General features: G+C 43.2%; 1 protein-coding gene across 2 annotated transcripts; it reads right to left on the reverse strand.

Annotated features, from left to right (window-relative positions):
* Positions 1-4: 4 nt before the first annotated feature.
* On the reverse strand, positions 5-14,487 carry LOC143362593 (uncharacterized). Of its 2 annotated transcripts, XM_076802891.1 has the most exons (8): positions 14,384-14,487; positions 11,784-12,022; positions 2,532-4,440; positions 2,260-2,423; positions 1,875-2,040; positions 1,464-1,727; positions 1,145-1,366; positions 5-579 (listed from the first exon to the last, which is right to left on the reverse strand). In XM_076802891.1, the coding sequence occupies exons 3-8, from the start codon at positions 4,254-4,256 to the stop codon at positions 127-129; spliced, it is 2,994 nt and encodes a 997-aa protein (XP_076659006.1). In that variant the 5' UTR covers positions 4,257-4,440; positions 11,784-12,022; positions 14,384-14,487; the 3' UTR covers positions 5-126. The 2 variants fall into 2 exon arrangements, with proteins under 2 accessions (XP_076659006.1, XP_076659007.1); XM_076802892.1 differs by lacking the exon at positions 14,384-14,487 and having other exon boundaries at positions 11,784-12,040.
* Positions 14,488-14,505: the final 18 nt, after the last annotated feature.

The following is a 14,505-nucleotide window of genomic DNA, read 5'->3' on the forward strand; positions in this document are numbered from 1 at the left end:
TTCTTTGTCGATCACAGTTACCTGCAACGAGTCGTAGTTAAATTCTTAGAATTAGAGCACGGTGGGTTGATCAGGCGAATCCCACGGTTGCTCAAATGTTAACATTGTTAAGATGAAGTGTCGAGTCTAAGGTAAACAGTCTTTCTCACGTTCCATTTCGATCGGACCTTCGCCCCAGATTTTTCGGTTCCTCGTGTAGGGAATGAGCCCTACCAGAAGACCGGAGACAATGATCCCGCCACCGGCCATGTGGAAGGACATGTCCCAGGAATCCGTGACGTCGAAGATCCAACCGGCCAATGGCGGGCCAAGAAGGTTCCCTATACCTTGACAAAGCAGGCTGAGACCGTACGCGGTTGTAAATCTCTCCAAAGGTATCAATTCCACGAGTATCACCGGAGTGAAGCTAAAGCTACTCGCGAAGAATAGGCCGAACGCTGCCGAGGTGGCCATCAACAGGTTGTAGTAAGGAGTTAGTATTGCCATTAGGACGGTTGCTATACCGCAGGCAACCAGACACCACGTGTACGTCTTGCTGACGTTCATCCAAGGCTGATCACCGGCCCAGCCAAGACCGATCTGCGAACAGAGCCAGGTTGACGTTACAATGTAAATTCGTTAAACGCCCATGAATTATGACCATTATCCACTAAGTCAACTGGAGCAAGCTAATTGCAGCCAGACGCTCGCGAGTTGCGTGCAATTCCGCGAAATTAGTTTGATCGAATTAACCTTTGTGGGACACGTTGTTGGCAAATGACAAGAGATCTTTGATAACACTAACAGAGGTTTTGACATCTTTACCACGCTTTGATAACCGTGATTTACGACAGAGCGTTAAAGAGTACTTAATTCTATCAACTCTTTCATTTCCGTATGATCTCCAAGATATATGCAGTTTCGAGAATTCTTCGTTTAAAAAATTGGAGATACTTCTCTGCGTATTCATGGTTGCTACGTGCCGGAATTCAGCGGGGAAAATAAATGGAAAAGCGCTAATCCAATTTTTGGATACGACCATCCTCTCTTTATCGATGCAAAGAGGTGAAACTTCGTTAAAAAGGATTTCTCAGCGGATCGATCCGATTCAGACGCGTTGTCCGGCTACACCTTTTAGGAAATTCCATTAACAAAATTGCATTACCATTCCAATCGTGTTCGTGATGCCGATAATACTAAGGAGATTTGCAGCGTCAGGTTCGGAGTAACTGTTCCTAGTCAGATGCTCGGCAAGGTAGAAGTAAGGCACGATAAACCAAGTGAACAACAAGATTGTTGACAGTGAGAGTAATAAAAAGTGTAGCTCCAGGAACATAGAGAAGTCCATCATACCCTTCAGTAAATCTAACAGTTCGCCGTACCACTTCTAAAAGCACATAAATTGAAACTTTTTTCGTTTTTTCTCTTAATATTATTAATAGCTTCTTCGTCCTTTCGATCAATAAAAAAGTTCGATACGCTACCTCCTCGTTTTCTTTTGCCAATGTAGTCATACTGTTTCTATAAATATCTGGACAGCTACTGGCTCTTAATCTGTACTTGTGCAAATTTAAGGCAGCACCGCGATACATAACAGAGTTCCTGTGAACTCTGATATCCTTGAAGTAGTGAGTATTTGTGTTGAATTGCCTCCTCAGCCACGGCAGCGAGTCCGTTCGAACAACGCCGCAACTCAGATCTCCCAAGCGTTGTTTCGACATCGATTTTGCCTTTCGCGCTTCGGCACCCTAAAACAATTTAAAAAAAAAAGAGAAACAACTGTAAAATACTCCATTACAAACTATTTCTACTTCGATGAGATACGTTAATTTTTGTGGAATAGTTGGACTGAAAATCTCTAAAATTCGAGGGGTCTTGTGTCCTAGTTTACTCACTACATTTTCAAGTTCTTTGGCCAACAAAGGATTAGCCTCTTCAGATTCTTTTTTGGACGTCTTCTTAGCTACATGACTTTTCACGGGACCAGACACAGGCCCCGTTTGAACATGATTCGCTGCGGTCGAATCATCGCATTTCGGTTCGTCACTCGCTTGTTTGATCCTTTCAATGGACAAATAACGTCATAATCTGTGTTTCAGGTTACTGCGTTTCCAGGCACAAGAACGGTACCGAAAGTTTACAAGTGAACCATCTAATCGTCCTAAATTATTACACATTAAGACTGCAGGTCTTTATACAAATATCTTTAACATTCCATCTATAGTTATTCAGCAGATTAGGCGGTTCACCGTATTCATATCTCTTGGGAAAAGCTACAACCTCATAGACATTGTGACGACGCTTTTCTTGCCAACCTCTCCGGCGGATTCGTGCAGCTTCTTATCCGAGCAGCTTCTACACGATAGAAGATTAGGATAATTTTCCAGAATGACCTTGTACAGTCTCGGATTACTGGCCAGCAGTTCCAACACCTCCACCGGCACCTGTAATTCTCAAGAACGGACAGTTTTTAGAACGTTTTCGTCCGGTTCTCGCCAACGCATCCCTCTAATCTCATGACAATTGCCGAAACGAGTTAGCTTTGCCCTCACCTTCTCGTTATGCCTGACAAAGGTGGGCAGATTGACGACGCTCCTGAACCTGAAATCCCCGTTGTCGGCGTGCGGGTCCTCCGTGGTGGTGCTGAGTATCTGCAACAAATACTCGGGCGCGTCGCCGCTCTTCAGCATTTTCCTAAGCTCGTCGACGCCGGGAAACTCGTCGGCGACGCTACCGGACGATCTATCGCACTCGGACCTGGTCATCGACTTTTTCGGTGTGTTACCGTTCTGCTTCTGTTGCTCCTTGATCCACCACTCGGGATCTCGCATCACCGTGCCGCACACGATCATGTTGAAGAACGTGCCGGCCAGCAGCAGGCAGGTACCTCGCCAGCCGTACTCCTCGATGAAGAATGTGGTCATCGGTGCGTACACGAAGGTACCGATACCGGTGCCACAGGCGCCCAGACCTACAGCTAGCGTTCGCTTCTTGTCGAACCAATAGGCGATGCTCACGACCGCAGTGACGTAGCACAAACCCAGACCGAGACCCGCGATGACTCCGAAAGTCAAGTACATTACCTCGATGGTGTTGCTGAAGCAGCTCAGCACGAAACCGAACCCCGAGATCAAGCCGCCGATGATGGTCATGCTCCTGCAACCGTAACGGTCCACCAGAGCGGACATGATGGGGCCGGACAGCAACGGCACCGCCATGAACAGCGAGCCTATCCAAGCGGTCTTCGACTTGGAAGCTCCGAACTCCTCGAGGAACTCGATGTACAGCAAACCGAAGCTGAAGGACACACCGTCGGCGATCATTGAGATGACCAACGAAGCCAATACGACCACCCATCCCCAGCCGCCGTCCGGTACTTTAGGCTTTCTTTGTTTCGCCTTGCCTATCTCGTCGTCCTCCAAGTCCAGAACGCTGTCCGAGTCGATGGAGTCTCGAGTGTCGTCCTCGCGGTATCCAGGGTTCGAGGTGATGATGGCTTTCGAGTCGGAGAACTTGTTGCCGTAGTCATCGTCGTGGCTGAAGTCCTCTTTCTCGAGGGGAGTGGTGTCGTAGGAGTTCGGGATACTTTTGTTGGTAGGACTGATGCCTAGAGTGAGGTTCGGAGATGTAAGATAGCTGCGGTCGATGGGCGTCGGAGGGATTCTGTCGTCGGTGCAGTCGGTGCCCGGGCTGAGCAGGTCGATCTTGTCTTGTAGATCGTCGGCCAGGCTGAGATCCTTGCTCAGATCTCTGCCTAACTCCAACGAGGTTGTCAGGAAGGTGTCCTTGTCGGGTGATAAGGATTCGACGCTTCTGTCTATGGTTCGCGCGGGTGTCGATGGCAAAAGTCTCTCGCCAGCGAGGCTGCTGAGATCCTCGGTGTTCCCAGAATCCTGGCAGATCTCGGAGCTCCTCGTGGAAGAAGCGACGCTCTGCGATCGGGACAGATCGATGGGATCCAACGAGTCTGGATCCGGAGTGTGGCAAGGTGTGCTGGGGAACACGGTGGGACTACCATTTTGCCAGCCAACTATCGGTGCTTTTCTGTGCTGCCGAGGGATCCAATTGGTTGTTTGCTCTGTCTTGTACTGAGGCTTCTGAGGATAGTGATTCTGATCTTTCGCCGGGGCTATTCCGTTTCGTTTGATCGTGTTCGCGGTACCGTTGCCGCAGAGGTTGTTGTTGTTCCAGCTGCACGGCGGTTTGTACGGGACGGCTAGCCCGCCTCTCGGTTCATTCTCTCGATCGCATAACACGTTCTCGTTTCGGTCGGTCATGGTTCTTCTAAATGTAGGTGTTGCCCGAGTGGCTCCAACGACGGGGCCAACCTTTCAGCCCGTGGATCTCGCTGGGGAAGGATCGTCCGCGCCCCTCAGCTACCATATGGACTTCCCAGCCGATCGGGGGTGGGTCACTAAACGGCGGTCGCTTCAGCATGCACGCTTCGACCACTTGCTTGTCCTGCGGGAAGGTTTTCCGTTAATACATTAAACACGGTACAATGTAATATTTTTTTCCAACCGGCAAGCGAACTTTCAAGTTTCGCGTGATTAGCCCTTAACACTAGGTTTACGGGACCCGTCAAGATGACGGGTTCTATTATTTTTAATTTACGATTATTGAGATTCTGAAGATCCATCTACACTAACGAGCAAAACTGAGTCTACACTATTCGAAGCAACATAACTTTTGAAAAATTACATCAAATGACTTGAATTTTATTGAGAAGTTAGAAGGATTAGTTTATTAGACGAGGTGTAAAAAATTTTTGAAAAAAGTTTGAATCGGAACGCTTAAAAGTGGAAAAATGGTCGTTTTTCACGATTTTCGACTTAAAATCGCACTTTTAATCGTTTATAACTCGTAAACGAATTAACCGATATCGGTGAAATTTTCAGCATGGATATAATTTATCAGATACAGAATCAGATACATTCTTTGAATTTTCAATACAGGCTCAGATAAAAAAGCTGAAAAAACGAACTTTTACTATTTCTTTTGCGATTCCGACCAATTCAAACTTTTTTCAAAAATTTTTTACGCCTCGTCTAATGAACTAGTCCTTCTAACTTCTCAATAAAATTCAAGTCATTTGATCTAATTTTTAAAAAGTCATGTTGCTTCAAATAGCGTAGACTCAGTTTTGCTCGTTAGTGTACGTGGAATTACTCAACAAACTTATTTCCTTGGGTAAATATTATTTTAAAAAGGGCTGAAAACTTGGATGGACACGTTCTTCTTACTTTTATAAAGTAATGTAAAATACGCACTTTTGATGCTCCGTAAACCTAGTGTTAGGTGAACTTTCGAGCTGAACCTTGAAAGCGACAACTCTCTTGGTGTTTCACCAACCGGTGATCATTCAACAGTCCTTCAAAACTCGAAAATTAACAATCGAGAGCATCAGCAATAGCAATTTCATTTGTAGCGCACTTTGAGGCGATCACGAAACTGCGGATTTTTGTGCAAAATCAAAATTTCAGGAGACAAGCGTTAGATAGTAATTTGTTGAAAGTGTCTTCAAAGTGTTCTAAAATAAAGTGTTCTAAAATAAAGTCTTCTAAATCAAAGTCTTCTAAAGTCTTCCAAAATATATCAAATCCGTAGTCTCGTGGTCCTCGCTCATTTCTAATCATCGCGTATTAGTGACACAAGCAAACTGGAGAAAGAGGAATCGAACACAGCTGGAATGGAAGATAAGATTATAACAGAAAGGACGACTACAAAAAAAAGAGAAAAAAAAAGAAAAGAAGATCTACTCACCATAGAGGTAATGCAAAATGACTTATTTGCAGAGGTACATGCGTGTCTGGGTGTAAGAGTGTGCATGCGACACTGAACGATGCGAGCAAATAAAAGAAATCGATATAAAGGGAAAAGGATCTATAACCATCTGTGCTAAAACGAGCTAAGCGAACGAGCCTATTAGATGCTGATGAAGGCTGTAAAAAAAAGGTAATTAGCGAAGAGAACAGTGCAATCCTCCTGAAACAACACAAGCTTTACAAAAATCGTTACAACAAACTACAACTAGTTGCATAAATCAGTGAACACGATTTCTATGTTTCGAGGATACTAACCGAGGATCATTTTGATCGTGGATCAGGAGAGTGGATCGGCACAATAATCGGACAGTATACTTGGGTATTCGACGGATACGACGGTACACTTATTTTTCACAGAAATGATTTTAAAACATTTTATCAATTATCGCTTATATAAATACAAGAAGGTCGGCTCCCGTGCTAAGTATTGGCATCGAGCCTACTAAGAACAATAATGAATCACCTGTTAAGCAGTCATTGTCAGGCTTCCGTGGACGTCATTCATGTTTCGAGGAACAGAGTTCCGATTCTACAAATTTTATTCGGTGCAAAATGCGATGGAGCAATTTGCCCGGCACGCAAACCGATTAGTATGTACCAAGTATGCACTAGTATGCACTAAAATGCAGTAAATTCACAGAAATTCGATTTTCATTTCTATTATTCTTGCTGAACCATTTTACTTGTTAAAAATCTTTTCGGTAGTTTCGTCGGTGCTTTCGAGCCTGTCCTCGAGAGCACGATATTGATTTCTGTCCACGTGATCGTCGTTTTCTGGATCGATAAGACATCGCATATATCATCTCCGGCGATTGTACTTAGAAAATTTCCGTTTCGATCAACTATAATGATTAAGTTCACCGCGTGGCCTATTGACGTTAATGCTGAAACTACCCATTCTAAGTTACTTCAAAATTACTGATACCACGAAGCAGCTCCACCGGAAATTGCTAGACAAGTTCATTTACAGCGGAGCATAGTTTACGGAAACGCGCGAACGCATTTTTCTCGTTCTCACACGAAAACTAGAATTATTAAGACGGCCAGTTTTTATATCTTTGTTGCTTCGTGATTCGTGTTTCGTGCGATAATACACTTAATTGATGTACCGAGCTGCGATAGTGACGACGACGTGTATTGTACGATCAGAACATATATGTATATCATATCGTTCGGATCTGTTACATCCGTTACAAGAAGATATCTCGAGACTACTCGAGGCGATAGATATTCGCAGCTTTTCAAAATCTGGATAGATACATTTTCATTATTTTCACAAAGCAATGCAGAACAGGTATATTCAGTGTTAAACACAGTTCGTCCGACACGATAAGTCTCAAGAATAGCGTTTCGAAATAATGAGCACTTATCGGCGTGATTATTCACCGGCATGATTTCAGTGTCGCGTTTTGACACGTTCGATGAGAGGGTTGTACAATACGACGTTCAGATCGCTATCATTTCGGTCAATTGCCACGATTGCAACCAACTAAAAGAGGCGATGCCGTTAATTCCCACGCGACACGCGAACGCCGCTGGGAACCCCAGGTTCTTAAGAACATTCGACGCACGCGTTCTGTTCTTTTACATTTTTTAACAGTATTTAGCACCGTGATAATCTTTTCCACTGGGAAATAAATTTGCGTTTCTCGGTTCTAGCTGAAAATGACGAAATCCCCGAAACAACGGTATCGGGCGAAACGTTTAGCGCAAATTACGCCCGAGCTAAATACGCACGCGAAGGCAAGGTGAAACCGAAAGTTTAGCGCGTTCAGGGTCGTTTCGTCGGCCCGTGTTATTCAAAATCATTGTCCGCGTTATCTCGATCGACCGGATTACGGTGGAGCAGCAGGAACATTCTTCCCGAACTTTTTATAGAATATCTAATCGCCTTGGAACTCGTGCGAATGCTTGCTTACGCGGTAATCGATACCGTGCGCCAGAAAATAGATGTTGCCATTTAATTTTCTGTAAGAACGACTTGGGTCGAAGGGAACGCGGTCGGCCGGAGAAACTAGGAAGAATATTATTGTTCCTTTTGGTCAATCATGTTTTCCAACCGACAGGGACCCGGGTCCCTTATCGAAGACAGAGGGAACCGAACAACGGTGTGCCGTCGATAACGCGAAAAGATCGAACGCGATATCTGAGTCACTCTTTGATCGAACGGACTCTGTCGCCTGTCACAGTCTATTTCCGTTTTCGGATACATGGCGAAAATAACCGCCGCTTCAGGTATTAACAAATTATTGGACGAGCGCGGCCCGAATAGCCGGAACGGTTAAACAGAATGGCGGCTGTCAACCCTTTGCACTACCCGGCGCTATTTTCAATGTGAAATTAAATTTCTCTTCCGTCTTATCAATATTTTCAATTCATTCAAACGATGTTACGTTATTAATCAAGATATATTTATACACGAACGAAACAATTCATTAGCATTCTTCTAATTCTCGAAGGATGGCTGGAAATCGGAGAAGGGCATAATTTATGGCTCTCAGCTTTAACCCTTTGCACTCGAAGAAATTTTAACTCCAAAATTGTAAGGAATTTAAACAGACGGAAAACATTAAATCATTTATTAACAACACGTCTTTCTCCGGTGTCCGACCTGACGAGACTGCTCGTCCTTTTATCGTCTCGTTCGTTTTTCGTTTTTCGACGTTCGTTTTATCAATAATATGAACATATGAGTATTTGCATGAGCAATATATACAGTGACGGATTAAATCTTAGCTTACAAAATGAAACATTTCTTTCGACCTAGAATATTTCCCTTCTATAGATTTCTTTTGCATGGTATACATACGAGAATCGTGCAATTTACTCTTACAATATTAAAGTGTTTCATAACTTATTGAATGCTAACAAATTGGATAATGTAAACAATATTTAGAATAACGATACAGCAATTTTTGGTGGCGCGTTACGGTCGCCGTTCGAGTGCTAAGGGTTAACTTTACGCAGCTGTTGCCTCGCGACGATTGACTATACCATAAAAAAAAAAAAAGAAAATCTCGGTGGGATCGAACAAACGAAACTGATCCGATTTCTACATATAGTATTTGAATGTTTAGCATATTGTAACGTAACCAATATTTTGTAATTTCTTCGAAATAATGCCACAACCATTTCTGGTGGTGCTTCAGAGTCGCCATTCGAGTGCTAAGGGTTAATTCCGCTAACTATTAAATATTCGGTATAAATTCGAGAAATGAAAATGGTAACTATGTGTTTTTGGCACAATTTAATTTGTTGCGTTCCTCGAACTCGCGCGGTTCTTACGAGAAAGGGATCTGTGACCTTGGGCGGGAATTTTGAAAATGGTGGCGAGCATATAGTTGAATGAAATTGTTTTTTTTTTATCGGGTACGAACGAGCCGTTCGACGGTATCGTTCTTGCGGTCTCGTACTCTCGGAGACCATAAATTCTGCGGAGCTTCGAGTCGTAAATTTTTTTGCGGCTAGCACACATTGCCCTAGATCAATTGCCAAATGAGTCGGGATAAAGCAGGATCCTGCTCGTTGATTTTCCTTCCGACCAGAGACGTAGAAATCGACCGGGCGGTCGCCATGGTGACCCCCCTCGATCACCTGCTTTGAACGCTCCTGAATTGTCCTGTGCGTATACACAAACACCTCCTATGGCGCCACCCGAAACCATGTTTTTGACCTAATCTTTCTCCCAGACGATCAATTGCATTCTTACTTCAGGCACACGCCCGAACCGCGCAAACAACCCCACGGCGCCACCCCCGAAAAGCAAGCTTTCGATTTAATTTTTTTTCTTTTTAAACGATCAGGTGATTATCTGTATCATAACAATTGACGCACGAGAAAAACCAGTCCGGGGGGATTAAACGACGGGATAATGCCGGATAACATCTTTAATACATTGATAAAGCGAAATCACGGAATTTCTTTTATCTGCGAGGAACGGCAGATAATCAGGAAATAGAGGTCTAATTAATAGTAAAGATACGATAATCTGGGCGTTTTCCACCAAATGATTCGGGTTGGAATATTTTTCTACAAAAAAATTTTGAATACGACCACGTCGCAATTAGGAAGGGACTGATTACACGTAAAAAAAAAATAAGCCGGAAATATAGAATAAAATTTTACGGAACCTCGTTTTCGAGAAAAACGTGCTTGGAAAAAGCGTCCGATTGCGGCGCGTCTTTTCTCCTTCGTTTTCGAATGGACATTATGGCACAATTTCATCGAAAACCATAATAAGAAAAAAATAATAACATAGAAGTACCCGATTAACGTTGCCTGGTATTTTGTAAAATTTTGAATAGGGACCCGCGGTCTGTTTACAAGCAACGGAGAAATTGTTTTTTTTTTTCCGTTGAATTGATTTGAATTTCGCGAATGGCGAGCGAACCGGAAACGCAATTGTGCATTCGTAGGTTGGAACAACGGCACGCAAGATGCAACAACGATTAAGAAGCGATTGCGTGACTGCTGCTACACCCAATTTTATATTCTCTTCGTAATAACCTTAAAACTGCGACCACACCCTGTAGGTCATGGTGCACGTGAAGTCAAAAGAGCAATCGATCGTCAGATAATTTCGATGAGAAATACGCTTGGCGAAGATCCAAGATAAACGTATAATCCTGTACGATGCTACGATTTATCTTTGTGTTATTGTTGTTGAAGGGGTGAAAACGACCCCTTGTAAGATGGGCCATCTCGGAAACTGTTGGAACGATTTTCAATAGTTTCGTTTCTGTAGATGGTACATTCAAAAATAGACAATTTTGTGGTTTGCAAGTTAACGTTTTCATTTCTTGGCAGTAAAGAGAAGTGGATCTAGCATAGTCTCCACAAAGTTGCGAAGAAAACAGTTTACGCACAGTTGTCCCAATTGTCGTTGCCAAATGGTCTTCGCGAGATTCACCGGGAAAAATTGATAACAACGAGAGCTGGATGTTACGGTACCGTGTAATTAAATTATGCTTGTACACGATATAATATATTATATTGCATAATTCCGGCATAAATCCATAGAACAGTACATTAAATTAAATTAACCCTTGGCACGATAATTTTATTTTGAAAAATTGAAAAATAGTGTTACAAAGTGTAAGAGCCTTACTAATTTCTTATCTAGTCCCTAACCCTTTCCCTTGACCCATATCTTCTAATCTTCTAAAAATTACTATTTCTCTAATACCTAGTTCGCCAGTTTTGAAAAATATCGTTAATTTGCACGAAAGGAATCGAATTTTTAAAATGCAATCAGTTTTCAGACTGCTTGTTCAATAACCATAAAAATTACGTTTAGTAGAGCACACGTTTCCTATGTCACTCGTATTAATTTCCAAACGTGGAATTATTCAGAAGAACAATATAAAAGTTAATGTGATTCTCCTTTAGACGGAATGCTTATCTGATCCCCCACCCCTTATTAATGTCATCGCGTGATACACAAATTCAATACTATTTTAACTCGGCCGAATCGTGCATGCTACTTCGACGGCACGTGAACGAATTAACAGTCAAGGATGTCGTAAACAGTATGTAAATAAAGTATCTTAAACTAGTAATCCAATCATTTCCCCCGAGTGAGGAAACTGTACACATACTATTCTAATGCACTAACGTAATAAGGCATTATCGTAATAGTGTGATTCATATCATCTGTTCGCGAACGTGTTTGCTTACCGTCTACAGGACACGTATACACTGCAATTTGCTAATTCGATCGAGACACAACAGTCAAACGAAAACAGTCAACAAAGTGAACGCGAATTCAAAACTATATCGTGCACGAAGTACGAGAAGTGCAAAGATTTTTGAAAGAAAACAGTCTGGTCGTCAGCTACACGTGCAACGAAACACAGAAGAGGAATGCAAAGTTTCGGTGACGAATGTATTCGTATTTACCACCTGGATGTTGATAGCAATCGGTGGAAACGATAGATCGAGGTTGATGCGAGCACGGGAACTGTCCAACTGCCAACTTACCCACGAGGAATGTTCTTCAGCTGTCAGGCGACGTTTCCGCGTCCCTTGTATTCCGTGGACCGGCGAACGACCGTGGGGAATCCGCACGGAAACACTCAATGAAAAACGATCCGTCGGTCAGCTTTCAGTCACGTGATCCTCTCGATCGATATTTGTTGACGTTCGGTCTCGTCGAAAAGCGCGACAGCTTTTTCTCCAGTGAACGCGCACAACCACTTCCTTCGAACGCGCCCCGTGTACTGAAATAGAGAAACGTCAGGCGCCTAATGGCTGCGCGCGCTCGTACGTCACTGGTGCCGCCACCGAGTACACCTGACGGTGAAAAGAGGGCGCGCCATTTTCCCCCGGCGGCGGTACACAAACCGCCTCAATCCGTTTTATTAGATTTTAACATCGCAATGCTAATAACAGAGGGGAAATGAGAGTGCTCGCGCTCGGGACTTTAGTGTACCCGGTATAGTGCTGGCCCCTAGTCTAATTGTTAGCCTGGTCCAGAACCTGGACCAGTATCATTGGCAGCGGATTCCTAATAATGCCAGAGTGAATGCTACTTCTATGTTACAATACGTAGGCTTTACGTAGGCTCTGATCCAGCCTAAAAGATGATGCAGGTTCTGATACAGGCTAAAAAGATGATGCAGGTTCTGGTCCAGGCTAAAAAGTTGACGCAGGTTCTGTTCCAGGCTAAAAAGATGACGCAGAAAAGTGGGGACTAAACCCCGAGGGTGTTTGCCTCAACCCCTTGTAACTTGATGAACTATTTTTCGAAGTACTTTCCGATCGCAAATCTTTCTTCTCCTATCTGTGAATTCTTCTTGTCCACTATTTTGTACTGATTGTTTGGAAATAATAAATAGTTTTCGTACTTTGGAGTTGTTCAATTGGAACGCGCCTGCCGAGCTGCAACCAGTTGTGCAACGGTGTCCTTCTTCCTTCCCCTTCCCTGCCATCCGTAGATCCTCCCTTTCCCTCTTTTACTCCTAGCCTAATTAAAATTCTTTCGAAATAGGTCCTTAAAATCCAATCAGTCTTTCGTGAGACTTTGTTACAGTTCTAACAGACACGAAATATATGTAGAAACGAAGTGGAATACTCGATTCTTCCTAACAGGTTTAAAATTTGTCGGTAACGTCGATCGCGAAAGTATCTACAGTTTGCTAGCAACTTGGACGATCCGCCGTAGATGGCGCGACTAGTTTGAACCCAAAGTTCGTTATCGCGTATTACAAAATTGAATATTGATTAAAACGCGTGAAAGTTACGACATACTACAGCTATAACTTACATGTGCAAATAAGTTCAACATTGACAGACCACACTTCCCATACCCCCGTCCTTAAATATTGAACGTATTATCGAGACGAACTGGAAGGCGTTCATCGTGACGCTCATGAGAAAACGTGAAAGTCAATCCCATTTAACATTATTACGTCGACTTTCTTCTGGTTTCAAACGACTTCCCACAGTTCGATCCGATTCATCCAAGTCTCGTTTGAAAGCCGAAGAAACGTACAATGGAACGAAAATAACAGAAAATTATGCAACAACTATAGTTCCCAATTTCGTCCTATACATTATCTCTAACGAGTTGAAACGTGAGAGATGTTTCTATAATAATAATAAAACAATATACATGTTCTATTACAGGGTGCATCGACACGAATTTGGAGTGGAATTAGTTCACCACTTTTCTTTTCAATTGTCACATTAAAACAAGAAAAGAACACGCCTGTATCAAGCGTCTGTTTCTCTAATAGAGATTTGAGAAAGCGTAGAAAGGAATCGATGACCGACATCTTTACGCTCGCAGTTACCAGAAACAGGACAAACTATTACCCAGCGGAAAAAATTGCAATAAACCTCCACACTGCTATAAATTCTCTCAACAAGAGCTCACTCAATCTTACCCTTTCTCTCCCCCACCATGCCCATTACTTTGCACCTTAATTTATACGCGACATCGTGGAACGCACAGGGTAAGGCACCCAACTACTGTTCCTAAATTAATTATACTTATTTTTAAAGCATAACGAACATTAACACTAGGTTTACGGAGCATTAAAAGTGACTATTTTACATTAATTAATGAAAGTAAGAAGAATGTGTCTATCCAAGTTTTCAGCCATTTTTTAAATAATATATACCTAAGGAAATAAGTTTGTTGAGTAATTCCACGTAGATGGATCTTCACAATCTCAATAATCGTAAAGTAAAAATATTGGAATCCGTCATTTTGACGGGTCCCGTAAACCTAGTATAAAAAAAGAGCTATATAACATACATATTAGCTGACTTTGACGAAGAAAATGCAATGTCTTAAGAATTCATTACGCTTTAAAAATAAGTATAATTGGTATGGGCAGGTCGATTGGTACCCCCACAGTAATCGGGTCCCTTACCCTATCTGCGGTCTAGTTCCCGTATCGACTGCGGAAGAAAAACCGAATTGATCCCGGGGTCTGTTATTACAAAAGCCGTGTTTCACGGTGTCCGCTCGCGTGCGTGCGTATCTGCGTGCCGATCCGGTGGAAAGGTGCCATCGGAACGGAACTTTCTACGACGGCGTTTCGCCGTGTGAACGTACCTAGTACAGTACCTACCTGCCGAGGACGACCGATGGTAAACGGCGAACAGGCCATTTCGTTTCCGAGCCGCGTCGCCCACCAGGTGGAGTCCCCTCGAGGTCGACGAAACGGCACGGCTACAGTTCGTTCCACTGGTT

Source organism: Halictus rubicundus, chromosome 17, assembly GCF_050948215.1.
Source record: "Halictus rubicundus isolate RS-2024b chromosome 17, iyHalRubi1_principal, whole genome shotgun sequence".
Lineage (NCBI taxonomy): Eukaryota > Metazoa > Arthropoda > Insecta > Hymenoptera > Halictidae > Halictus > Halictus rubicundus.

What these genes read in the sequence shown, in the direction of transcription:
- LOC143362593 (XM_076802891.1), bottom strand. Translation starts at nt 4,256, where the DNA reads ATGACCGACCGAAACGAGAACGTGTTATGCGATCGAGAGAATGAACCG. An exon ending in TGGCAAAAGAAAACGAGGAG is followed by an intron (nt 1,367 to 1,463) that starts GTAGCGTATCGA and finishes ATGTGCTTTTAG; the next exon opens with AAGTGGTACGGCGAACTGTT. An exon ending in TCACGAACACGATTGGAATG is followed by an intron (nt 580 to 1,144) that starts GTAATGCAATTT and finishes CTCTGTTCGCAG; the next exon opens with ATCGGTCTTGGCTGGGCCGG.